The sequence below is a fragment of the Accipiter gentilis genome, chromosome 7, assembly GCF_929443795.1.
Source record: "Accipiter gentilis chromosome 7, bAccGen1.1, whole genome shotgun sequence".
NCBI classification, from domain to species: Eukaryota; Metazoa; Chordata; class Aves; order Accipitriformes; family Accipitridae; genus Astur; species Astur gentilis.
Window position 1 is genome coordinate 18,260,639 of NC_064886.1, and position 12,345 is coordinate 18,272,983.

A 12,345-nucleotide genomic window follows, 5' to 3' on the forward strand; every position below is an offset into this window, starting at 1 on the left:
TCTATTTTTTTCCAAATAGGTTAAGGAGGCGGCTTTGAAGATGGGTTGGATTTGGATTTTTTTTTTTTTTTTTCCCCCAGCAAAATCTGCAACACTTTAATAGCATTACGCCCAGATATCAGCTCTGTTAGTTTTCACATCTCAGAGCCACGGAGACACCAGCAGCAATAACCTGGGAACGGAAAGACTTCCACATTGCTTGTGCATTGTCTCAGGTTTTTTTTTCTTAAAAAAAAAAAAAAAAAAAAAAAAGCACAACAGAAAAGACACAAACATTGATGAACATTAAAAACCTGTACATTGTAAAAAACAAAAAAAACCCAACAAAAAAAAAAAAACAAACCCCAAACAAACAACAAACACCATCATTCTCTTCCTTTGAAATCAGAATCAACCTAGGAACGTTGCAGGGGGGAAAAGAAAGATCCATCGGGAAGGTGACGGCGCTGGCCTCACCGCTGGACCCGCGCATTGGATGCGAGGGCTGCCGGGAGGCTGCGGGGGCTGGCTGCCCACCCAGCAGCCGGAGAGGCAGAAAGTCTGTGCCGTGCTCTGGGTTCCTCTAGCGTATAGAATGCAAAGCATTTAATACATTTTTTTTTTTTGCCATTTTTTTCCCCCAGAGCGAGAAAGCAGAAGTGAATGAAAAAAAGTCTAATATTTTGTTCTTTAACCATGTAACTGCAGATATGAGCCAACATCATGGAATGAAAAAAATAATGTAAAGTAGAGCATTCGTGTGTATCACAAAAATACAATAAAAACATTTTTTTCCTTTTTTTTTTTTTTTTTTTTTTTTTTTTTTTTTTTTAACGTTTCCTGTGAACTCCCTGCCACGCCAGCCTCCTGCCCGCTCTGCCCCTGCACCTGGCCAGCTCGGAGGGCTCTGGAGAATCAACATCTACAACCAGCAAACGATTTCTGCTGAGTCAGCAAAGGTGTGTGTAATGGGGGGCCCTACAACCATGGCAAGATTTTGTTTTTTGTTTTTTTAAACTAAGTTCATACATTCTCCTGCCTTACAAATAGCTTTGATGGATCATTGTTACCTTCTGTCTTTTTTTTTAAACCCTTCCACACAATGGACAAATGCATCAAAGCCTGCATGTAAGAACAGAACCTCTTTTACAGCATGTAATACTGTGTTTTGTTTAAGTCCTTCCTTGCGTAAAATATTGACATAATTCACTGAAGGTATCAAAAATATACCCTGTAGACCAATACAATTTACAATTGCCTTTTCTCACCATTCAGAAAACAATGCACTTAAAGCAACCGAGCCCCTCCACGGGCAGCGCACAAGCCAGCCCCGGGACATCCCTGCCCGCTCCGATTTAAGCCCGGGATCGCTTCCACCGAAGGGACCAGGATTTTTTTTTTTTTTTTTTTTTTTTTTTTTTTTTTTTTTTAAGAAATAGCTCTTCACTCCCTCCCCTGCCCGCTCATCCCAACCACGTTCGAGACCGCTGCGGAGCTGATACGTCTTGCAACGTGGGTATGATGGGCAACCAGCCCTCAGATCAGCTCGGGGGGAACCAAACCAGGGCGTTCCATCCTATTTCACTTCTTAAACTTTTTTTTTTTCTTTAACCCACTCAAGGTTTTGCATTTCTGCGGCACAGCCCCATGGGTGGGATGCAGGGGAGCATCCCACAGCCCCTCACTTGACTCCGCGGGAGCGTGCCGGCAGAGTGTCCGAGCGTGCGCGGCCCCGGGACGTGCGCGCTTCGGGCACGTGGCTGCTCATATAGTCCCTCTTGAGCGCAGGGGTCACCACCCAGCAAGGCTGCCAAGATCGAAGATGGGTTCCTTGGGTTTTGTCTTGTTAAGGCTTTTTTCTTTTCTTTTTTTTCAGACTGAATAGGATGCAGAAATTTCCAGATGTTGAGAAAGAAAAAAAAACCAACAAAAATTTAACACCCCCCAACCCCCCAAATTGGCTGGTTGGGAATGGAAGGGAAAAAAAAAAAAAAAAGGAAAAGGAAAAAATAAAATAACTCTGCTCCTGCATCTTCGCTCGTGAGAGCCAGCGGGGCCGGGGCGGTGGGCACTTGCCCCGGGTGTCCCACTCGCTCCCCACGCCCTGGGTTTGGTCGCCGTCTCCCTGCCCCTGGTTGGCTTCATTCACTGTCCGAAAGGGTTTCGTACTGGGAGCAGAGCAGGGGCTTGGGCTCCTCGTCCCAGGCGTGGTGCTGGCTGCCGGGGGTCCCCTGCGGCAGGGGGGCGGCGGGGGCTGCCGTCACCACCCCGCTGGGGAGCCGCATGGTGAGCGGGTTGTAAGGGAACGGTGTCGAACCTGCGAGGGGAGGAGGGAGCAGAGAGTCAACGCCAGGGCCAGGGTGGCTGCCCCCCTGCAGCCCTGCCGGCGAGGGTGGCACGGCCCCTTTGGGGACACGTCCCCGCCGAGCCCTACCTGCGGACGATGGCCTGTCCTCCCAGACGCGGTTGGTGAGTGGTGTCCTCCGGTTGCAGTCCCCCTCCGAGTGCACCGAGGAGACGGAGGGCGGCCGCTCGCCCGAGGACAGACCCGGCGCCGGGGACTTGGCCTTGCGGCTGTTGGGTCTGGCAGCGATCTTTGGCTTCCCCCCTCCTCCTGCAACGAGAAGAGCCTGCTCGTCACCCGGCTCGTTGTGATGGGGCTCGGGGAGGGGGTGCGGGTACCCAGGGCTTCCCTTTTAAGAGCTTGGAAAAATAGCTCGTGGCGGGAGAAAAGCTCACCCCGTGTGCCGCTGGCACCACGGCGGGGAAGGGTGATGGGGCGAGCTCTCCGCAGCCGGGCGGGCGGGCAGGTGGCTGCGGTGGCTCGAGGAGGTTTCTGATTCCTCCTGTGCCGCTCTCCGCTTTGTGGGTTGATGCTATGAACCGTCCTGTGGAGCGGATCTGGGGCAGGAGCATCCACGTGGCTTTGGCTGGGCTGTTTCTGTGCAGGGTCTGCTCCCAAGCCGGCTCATGGCTCAGCCCACAAACACGGGTCGTGGCACAGGAGCTCCACGTGCCGCGGCGCGGCCAGTTGGCAGGGACGCCCCGGGACCTACGTGGGTGCTGGAGCCCTGAGCACATTCCCCATTCCCGTGGTATACATGGCCAGGATGGTCTTTAATCTGTTCTTACAGCAAAATCCCTGGTGATATTCAGCCAGTTTTTAAATGGTTTAAAGCCAAAATGGCCTCTGCCATGTAGGTTAACCCGGCTAAACTGGGGGGAGCTCCCAAAAGGGGGAGGGATGGATGGGCTCTGCATCCCACCCCGCCTGCCCAGGCAGCCTCTGCTGGGCGTGGGGAAGCGTGGCTGGAAGAAGCTGCTGGTTTCATGCAGGAGCCAGAAAAGCTTTTCTGCAACAAGCTGAAGAGCGCCGGGTCCGAGCTGAGCCGGAGGAAGGCGCAACGTGTGCCCCCAGGGCCCTGCTCCTCAGCTTAGGGGGTTCTGCGCCCAGATTGCCAAGGGGACCCCCGGCACAGCCGCCGTGCTCTGCGCAGGGTGCTTGCAAGAGGCTATCTGCCCTTTGCGGGCACGCGGGGGACAAACGCTCTCCCCCATCCGTCCCTGGTCCCCCTCCTCTCTTCCTTAACTGGAGATCCGCAGAACAACCCTCCTGGCTCTGCTCAGGCCTCCCCCGAAGCCGGGCAGACCCCATCGTGGCACCCAGCCGGCTTTGCAAGCCCTGCTGGGGCCCATGGGGCAGCTCAGCCCCAGCCCTGTTCTCTGAAGTTGTCCCCCATCTCCCACTTGAGCTCCCTTAAGCTCTCCCTCTTGCTCCAGGCACCCCCAGGTCCCATCCAACCCTCTGTCCCAGGCCAGAGCCTGACCCAACACCCTGAGCCCAGGGTGGGGAGGGACAGGCTCCTTCCCTTATTTTGGGAGCAGTGACGCTGCCTGAGGTTTATAGACAGTTTGGGGTGGCTGTTTAGGTTTATGGCTTCAGTCTTTTGGGTGTGGATTTTTTCTCCCCCCCATAAACCTTTCCATTGTGTAAAAAATAAATAAATAAATAAATAAAAATAAAAAAAGGAAAAGGAAAAGGAGATATTAAAAACCAACAAATGGGGAAAGGCACACAGTCAGTGGTTTAGAGAAAGCAACAGCACCTTCTGAGACTATTAAATTAACATCAAACAAGACCAGGATTAATCAGCGGATTCACAAAGCTTGAAGCTGGGGGAGGGAGGGGAGAAAAGAAAACCAAAATGAACAAAAATGGGGCAGGGTTGGGTTGGGGGAATAAATCCACCCACAAAAGGGGAAAAATAAAGGCTGAGAATTAATAACACAGAGAGAGCGAAGGTGGAGAGGGCTGCAGACCTGGCAAGGAGCGCACGTCCTCGTTTCGTCCATCAGCAGGAGTTATGGGCATAGCAGCGGGCAGGCTTGCACTGGCATTCAGAGAGTTAAAAGCATTGGCACTGAGAGGTGAGCGCTCTTCCCACTGCTCGTCATATTTACCCATTAGGGCTTTCCTAATTATTGCCTCCAACCCCATGTTGGTACTGGAATTCTCTTGGACCGACTGGCTCCTACAACTGATTAGCCCTGGGAGATACGGGAGGGGGAGGAGAGAGGGGACGGGAGATGGGGGGGAGCCAAATGAGAAGAAAGATGGGGGGGATGGGAAAGGGGGAGAAAGGAGACAAGGGAGAAGGGAAGAAACAAACAGTCAGCACATTCTCGCAAAGCAACAAACTTTGTCATGTTGTTCTTTAAAGCGCTGCGATGCACCCGTCCTCCTCCTCCCCGCTCCATCCCGCCCCAGGGCTTGGCAGGGGCTGGTGGTGGGATGGGATGGGACTTACTCTGGGATTTGGGTTTCTGGGGTGCTGCAGGCAGGCAGGGTTCCCTGGGGCCAAGGGCTTGGAGGATGGCAGGGATAAGGGGTTGTCGCTGAGCCCCGGGGAGCGACTGCAAGAAGGGGGGGGACAGGGACACAGGGGCTGTGCTCCCAACACAGCCAGGCTCGGCATGGGAGCAGGAGGAGAGTCATCTGGATGTGGGGTTCATATGGATGCACACACAGATCAAAAATTGGTGTGCCAGGAATTTGGAGGCCAGGGCAGTTTGCCATGGAGGAAGAATCGGGGAAGGAAGAGGGGGCACCCCACAAAAACACTTGATTGGAAAGAGGTGCCCAGATTTGGCCCCGGCACGCAGGCAGCCCCCAGACAAGGGCACGGGGCCTGCGGAGCTGCATGTGTGGGGTCGGGCTATGCTGGGGAGAGGGGAGAGTCCTTTTGTCCCTCCTCATGCTCTTTGCAAGCCCCCTGCCCACTGCCCCAGCCCGCTCCCTTCCTCCCCCCCCCCCAGGCCGGGTGCCCACTGTGGACCAGGGCCCCCTCCCGGGCTGAGCCGCGGCTACGGGACAGGATGCAGAGGCGAAATGGTGTGTCCGCGTGGTTGTGAGTCTCAAGCCATGCAGTTATGGTGCAGCACCGCACAGGGACCAGAGGGCACTAGGCTCAGCCACGCCACCGTCATTCCCAGTGTGGCAGTTACAGGGAACAAGCAAGGGCAAAATACAGACATAAAAATAGCAGGCCGGCGAGGGAAGCCCCACTGGCAAGCCCCCTCCCAACCTCCCCGGGTCACCCCATCCTGGGGGTGTTTGCGCTGGGATTGCTGCCCCTCTGCTCAGAAAGGGACGGATCCTGGGTTCGCTTGTCTTCCTGTAAACAGACAGGGTCTCTCCTGGTCCCCTCTGGCCAGACCCTGGCCCTCAGCTCCCTATGCTTTGCCTTTACGCCTCCCTCCAGCACAGCAGGAGCGGCTTTGACCAGGGGATGCTCTTAGAAGGTTGGGACTCATCCCCCCAGATTTTGTCTGCTGTGGACCCTTGGGTCCCAGCTGCCGACATGAGCTGGCTCCTTCTCCCAAGCACGTTCACACCGGCGAGTGGTCTTACACCACTGATGGCTGTGCCTGGCCCTCATACTGCACAAAGTCCTTGCCCACAGCACCTCCTTCGCTTGGTTGTGGGAAAGCTGCCATTCCTCCTACTTAAAACTAACAAACTGAGGGCATTCCTGCTATAGGAGAGCATTAATACTTAATCAATTAAGTATCAATTAATACTCCTCAATGGGGATTCGTTTCATTCATTTGCGAGCCCACCTGGACGCTGCTGCCGCAGGTGGCAACAGCTCAACGGCCTTCACGCCGTCTTTCTCCCTCGGGCTGGTCTCTGTCCTGTGCCGGGGAAGCCCATACCGGCCACCTGACTCCGCAGGGCTGCTTTCTGCCCCCCTTTGACAAAATCCCTTCCTTAAGCTGTTCCTCTCCTCCCTTCCCAGCTGGGTGGAAGCTGTGGGCCCAGCAGAGCTGGGGAGGGTGCAGTGCCCCTGGGGAAGCTCCCAGATCACCATTTCAGGTGCTGCCCGGTGGTCCTCAGGCTCAGCACAGCAAATACATCTCCACTGGTGTCTGGGGGACCATCGTTAGCCCTTCCCAGCACCCTTAGGCCCTGAGAGAAGGGGGGCTCTTTGGGGGCTGGGATACAGCCCCAGGTGTTAGCCAGCGAACCCCCAGTTAGGCAGGCTGGCAGGTTAATGCTGGTTGGGGCTGGGGACTCGCTAAAGCCCACCATGGCTGCCTGAGGCAGGACTCAGATACCACCACCAAAACTGTTCCTCCAGAACCGGGTGATCAGCCTGAAACCCTTGACCCGCCGGGAGCTCCCCCCTCTGCACAGCAGCAGAGCTCCAAGCGGTCCTGCCCACAACGCCCTTCTGTGTGGCACCGGCTGCACCACCATGGCCGGATCCAGCCACCAGCTGAACGTTTCCTCCCAGCTCCTGAGAAACCGAAGTCAACCCACGCTTTAAGCACTTGGAGGACTGAGCATGCTGCCGGCACCCCTGTGCCTGAGCACCTCTCCATCTCCCAGATAACACCTCCTCTTGGTCCTCAGCCATCGCCAGTTTGCCCAACACACACAGTTCAAGGCTACGGGGTGCTCCTCTCACCCCAGTTTGCTTTTGCGACTGGCTCCTGCAGCCTGTCCAGCCCACGGTGGCGCAGAACCTGCTTCCCACCCTCACATTCCCTTTTGCTGTTGCCCTCCTACCCATCCATGGGTGACCACAAGGTCCCACCAAGAGCAGGGTGCTCTTTCCTGAGCACGAGGTCCACCTTGCTATAGTGTGACCTTCCGTTGGCATCAGATGGCCAACCCTTGCTTAACTTTTAACTTCTCCTCAAACTCTGCCCAGCTTTCCAAGGAATTACACTGCACTGTCTCCAACTCAACAGGAGGGAGTTACGGTGTGTCCCAAGGCTTCAGCCTCACAGCAGCTGTTACGCTCGGTCTTACGGCAAAAGGAAAAAAGGAGTTGCTTAAATCTCCCGAGTCTCCTGCTCTCTGTGGCTGTGAGCCCTGTAGGGAATGAGGTATGGTACAGGTATATGGGAGTGTTACCTGCTCCGGTAATCGCCGGCATATTGAAAATCTCTGTCCCAGGCTGCCCAACATCTGGAGAAAAACAAAGAAGCTCTTCAGTATGAGAGCAGCATTTGCAGGCTGGCAGTAGGGAGGGACTTGCTGTGCCACCCACGACAAGATCCCCGTGTCCCTGTCATGGCACCCAGCCTGACAGCACCCCACCTCCCCCAGGCACTGGGGTGGGTTTGCGGGTGCTGGCTGGGACCAGGAGTAATTGCCTTTGGGAAATCCACAGCGGGCATGCCTTGCCAGCTGGGAAAGGGCAGAAAAGCAGAGCCCAGAGAGCCGGGGCGATGTCTTCATGCTCGGAGCTGACCTCCCTCCCTCCAGCCCTTCGGATTATAAGCTCCATGAAGTCAAACCCTCTCTCCTGCCTATGGGACTTCCGAAGGTTCAAATCCCCACACCCAGGGAGCAGGTCTGGGCAGTGGGGAGGGCGAGGAGCAGGAGAAGAAATGTTAAACCAATATTTTCCCTCTTAGCTGAGCTGTTTGACTTGGATATTGCTTTCCTTAGAATAACAGAAATTCTCATCAAATAAGAGGCGTTTCCTATTTCTATATATTTTCCCTTGATAAGGGAAAGTGTGGAAGGTCATGGGGTTCAGCCTCATGTCCCTAAAGGGGCATAACAATACTGTTGGCTCATGGTAACACCATCCAGGAGACGAGACAGCTTGGTCCCTCTTATCCGATGCAGCTGTTGTAAGATGGATTCAAATTGAATTAGTATTGACTGTATAATGCTGGGCTAAATTAAATTATGATCCTATCTACTCTATTAGCGGTTAATGAATGAACGGGCTGAATTTCTAATATAAGCCAGTCTGGTTAGTTTTACAGAGCTATGCCAATATTGACGTAGGGCTTAAAGTAACGCTGGGGGGAGATGCATCTCAAGGAGGAAGGATTCAGCTTGGCTGGCCGTTCATTAAAACATCAATTGCTCTTAAGCCTCCTCCGTGCTCAGCTCATTATTTCCTTCCTATTGTGGTTATCTGGCGTGGGTGAGATTGACAGCCCCAGAGCAAGGAGACGTGGGGCTGGGAAGCCTCCGGTCGCCTCCCCAGAGGCACACAGCCACTGCTGGCACCAGCACAGCTCATCCCAGGAAGCATTTTCAACTTGCGCTTCCCAACAAACCACGGCACGATGCAGAGGGAGCTGGTTGGGAGCTCCCAACCCTTAACACAGCAGCACCCATTCCCAAATCTCCTTTGCTTCATGTGTCCTCAAGGCTTTTTTTTCCCCTCGGTGCCCCACATTTGCCTCCCCAGATGTCCTTACTATACTCCGTCTCATTTTTGTTGGTCGTGCTGAGTTTCTTGATGATCTCCTGTTTCTTGGACTTCACCATGGCAGAGTTGCTCTCAGTCAGCTTGCTGAAGAAAGCTGGAGGCTGAGTGTTGTTTCCTGGGGACTTGGACCCCATCCTGCAAAGCAAAAGACCATCGGAAACCTCTGCAACGTCTAATTCACAAAGTCCTACCTAGAGAGACTGTTCTCTTTGCGTAACTTCTCAGAATCAGCCTGGGGGGTCCTGAGATATTTGGGATCTCCAACCTTTCTCCCTATCCCTACCATAAATGTACCACATGGTGTTGAAAAGCCCCTACGAACGGACAGCAACCTGGGATGTGACATTGCTTTCGGCTGCAAGAAAAGCAGCCTGGGCCAGGGCGAGCATGGGGATAAGGGGAACATCCCCAGGCTGTCTCCACCATCCCCTCCCTCGGTGTTACCTCTGGTCTATCTGCTCGCCCTCGCGGTACAGGATCGGGTACGTGGCGCTCTTGGCGTGCTCCGATTCTCCCACGCCGTCTGGTGGAGAGACCGGCTCGATACAGTTGTCCGACCCACTCCCGGCCGAGGCTTTGCTCTGCTCCGGGGACCTGCGGAGAGCGATGGGGAGATGCAATCGTTTTATTGCAACATCCTCTGTCTCTGCACAGCAGCTTGGGGTCGGGAGGGGGAGAAGGACTAAAATAGCTTTCCTACAGCAGGGAAAAAAGCCAAACCTTCCACACCCCTGTGGGCTTACGGTCCCTTTTAACGCAAGCCGGAGAAAGAGTGCAGCTTGGGCATTTTTCTGCACCGCAGGCGTGCAGAGCAGGACTGAGCCGAGACGTGGCCCAGATTTCCAGGCAGCGGGCCAGCCGGCAGCCGCCCCAAATACAGCTGCCCAGGAGGGACAGCGGGACCAGTCCTGGGACTTGCTGGCTCAGCCCAAGTGTCCCTGGCTGGCAGGGACACGATCCCTGTGGAGGGCTGCGACGTTAACCCTCTGGGGACATGGCTTTTGATTCTCCATCATATTTGTGAACACAGTGGGTGGCAGCACCCGCCACCTCCTGTCCACCTTGTCTGGGGCCATGCAGGGGGTTGCTGGCTGCGGGCTACGAGTCCGGCACTGGGGCAGCCCGGAGAGGACCAACAGCCCCCTGATGCCTGCCTGTGGCCAGCGCCTGGGAGACGGCCAGGCTCGAGCCCGTGAGGAATTTCTCACGGCGAGTTCTGGGAATTTACGTCTTTGTTCTTTCTGTGGTTTCTCTTTTTTCCCCCCAGTTTTCTTCATCACTGGGTGGCCAGGGCTGGGCTCTCTCCCCTAATGTTATAAAGCCAACTCTAGCACCAGAGAGAGCTGGGAAGAATAATCACATTTACTGACAGGGGACCACCAGTTTGGAGACACCACTCTTTCCTGGATGCATCTGGGTTTCTGTTGGTGTTTGGGTGGCAAGACAGACACTGTTCTCACAATTCCCATTTTTTAATTCCATACAACAGCAATCAGACCTGCCTTGTGCTGGTACCAGCACAAGGATTGGAAAGTGACTTTGAAAGAAATACAGGTAGTGTCTGACATGGATAGTTGCAGCTGACAGGGCACATGTGTCTAACAAGCTTCTGATTCACTGAGAAAGATGAAGATAAAATTAACTTTGAACCAATGGAAAATACATTGCTTTGGGTTTTTTGGAACCATCTGTGGTCTGAAAGGTCACTGTGCCATGACCTGCCAAGGACTGAGGACAGTGACAGGACAAGAGGCAACGGGCACAAACCATAACACATGAAATTCCATCGCAACACAAGAAAACACTTTTTTACTGTGAGGGTGTTCAAATGCTGGTACAGGTTGGCCAGAGAGGTATTGAAGTCTCCATCAGTGGAGATAATCAAAACCCAACTGGCCATGATCCAGGACAACCTGCTCCCACTAACCCTGCTTGAGAGCAGGGCGTTGGGCTGGATGATCTCAAGAGGTCCCTTCCCACCTAAACTATTCTGTGACACCAGCCAGATCAGGAAGGGGATCATGCATGTACTCCAAGGGGGTCTAGAGAGCACCTCTAGGACAACAGGGATAGCAAGAGGCACCACCACGGGGGAAAGCACCCAGATCAGAAAGCAGTTTTACCCTCTGGGCTGTGTAAGCAAGCAATCCACGCAAGCACCAAGCTGGGGAACATAAACTCAGCAGCGCCAAATTCCAGCTTGCCCTATGAACCTCCTTACTGGGGTGCCAGGTAGCGAAGGCACCTGCCCGGCTCCTCACCCTGGGTAGCCCTGGTCTGTCTGAACTCAAGACTGGCACAGTGGGTGGGCAGAAACCACCCCACGCCAGCTTTGGTTGGACTCTCAGACCTCACCTTTTGCCTCCTTCGTTCTGCGGGGAGATCCTGGAGGTTGCTGCGTGCTCCTGCTGCTGCAGATACGCCTCACTGGGGGTGCGGCGCAGGTCCAGCACGGGGCATGCGGCCCCAGGGAAGGAGTACACTGGGGTCTGGATGTGGGAGTTGAGCTGCTGTGGGTGATGGCGTGTGTAGTCCTGCGTGATGACCTCCTAGAAGGATAAAGCCCTGAGTCAGAAATAGAGTTGTTTTCTACTTCTTGCTTTGCTGGGCTCAACTAAGGCAGGGCAAGCAGGAGGGAATCAGGCTGGTTTGTCCCCATGGGGATCTAGCTTCTGCCTCCTGCCTGCAGCAGCTCTCTTGGTGGGCTTACTGGGGACACAAACACCCAGGCTGAACATGCCTGAAGCGCTCTTCTCTCTCCAGCCCCCAACCAGAGGTGCTGAGCTCTCTAGCATCACTCCCAGCCCTTCCCCACCAGACATGTTTTGTATCAGCTCTTCCCTCCTCCCAGGAGTCCCAGCGGGAAGGCAAGAATGAGTTTAATTACACTGATGTGCTGGGCCAGCGTGACCACCCGCTGGTTCATGCCCTTGATGCTCTGGCTGGACTGCAGAGGCTGGCACTGGGACTGGGGGCCGTCGGGCTGCCGGAGGTGCTGCAGGTGGGCTGTGTCGGGAGCCGAGGCCTTCAGCGAGCCTGGGGGGGGGCCACAAAGAAGAGAGCAGGTGTGAGATGATGCCTGTGTTCCCGTCCTTGAATGCCATCCCAGCACGGTACTGGGGCACGGCGAGCGAGACCTGGCTGACGAAGCCCCCCACGCCAGCTCGGGTTCTCCTGCACAGGCTGGCCCTGCCAGCCCCTGCCCTCACCTTGCTGTTTCTGCCTCAGGTCATGCTCCCCGTGCCCCTTCTCTGCATCCTGCAGCAGCTTGGCCCCTTTCTCATGGGACAGGCTGGGTGAGCTCACAGGACTCACTGCTTCTATCCGCTCAGGGCTGTAGCCTCCGTGAAAGCCTGAGGAAACAGAAGGGAGTTAAAATCAGCTTGCTTGGCTTTTCCCTAGTGCTGTGGCAACCGTCGCTTGCGGGCAGAGTCACACGTTCAGCAAAGGGGGGGGAAAAAAAGATGAGGGAAGACCTGGCAGGTCACATTGCAGGGACCCCCAGAGCCAACTTTGATGTCCAGTTGTTGTAATGTGAAGAGGTGATGTCTCAGTCCTGCAGAGCTGGACACTCAGCACCTTGCAGTGACAGCATGGGAGTCAGGAACCATATTCAACCCCT

The 12,345-nt window shown here is 54.9% G+C and overlaps 1 protein-coding gene across 17 annotated transcripts in view; it reads right to left on the minus strand.

Moving 5' to 3' along the window:
* Positions 1 to 235: 235 nt before the first annotated feature.
* NCOR2 (nuclear receptor corepressor 2) overlaps positions 236 to 12,345 on the minus strand; it is a 257,821-nt gene continuing 245,711 nt past the window's right edge. For 12 of the 17 annotated variants that reach the window (XM_049804507.1, XM_049804498.1, XM_049804506.1 and 9 more), the window contains 9 exons: positions 11,933 to 12,076; positions 11,611 to 11,759; positions 11,079 to 11,272; positions 9,168 to 9,317; positions 8,713 to 8,858; positions 7,403 to 7,456; positions 4,300 to 4,527; positions 2,414 to 2,593; positions 236 to 2,296 (listed from right to left, as the gene is read on the minus strand). In XM_049804507.1, coding sequence (XP_049660464.1) covers positions 2,121 to 2,296; positions 2,414 to 2,593; positions 4,300 to 4,527; positions 7,403 to 7,456; positions 8,713 to 8,858; positions 9,168 to 9,317; positions 11,079 to 11,272; positions 11,611 to 11,759; positions 11,933 to 12,076 — 1,421 coding nt within the window. In that variant the 3' untranslated portion in view covers positions 236 to 2,120. The remainder of the gene's footprint in view (positions 2,297 to 2,413; positions 2,594 to 4,299; positions 4,528 to 7,402; positions 7,457 to 8,712; positions 8,859 to 9,167; positions 9,318 to 11,078; positions 11,273 to 11,610; positions 11,760 to 11,932; positions 12,077 to 12,345) is intronic. The other 5 variants (XM_049804508.1, XM_049804509.1, XM_049804504.1 and 2 more) reach the window with 2 other exon arrangements.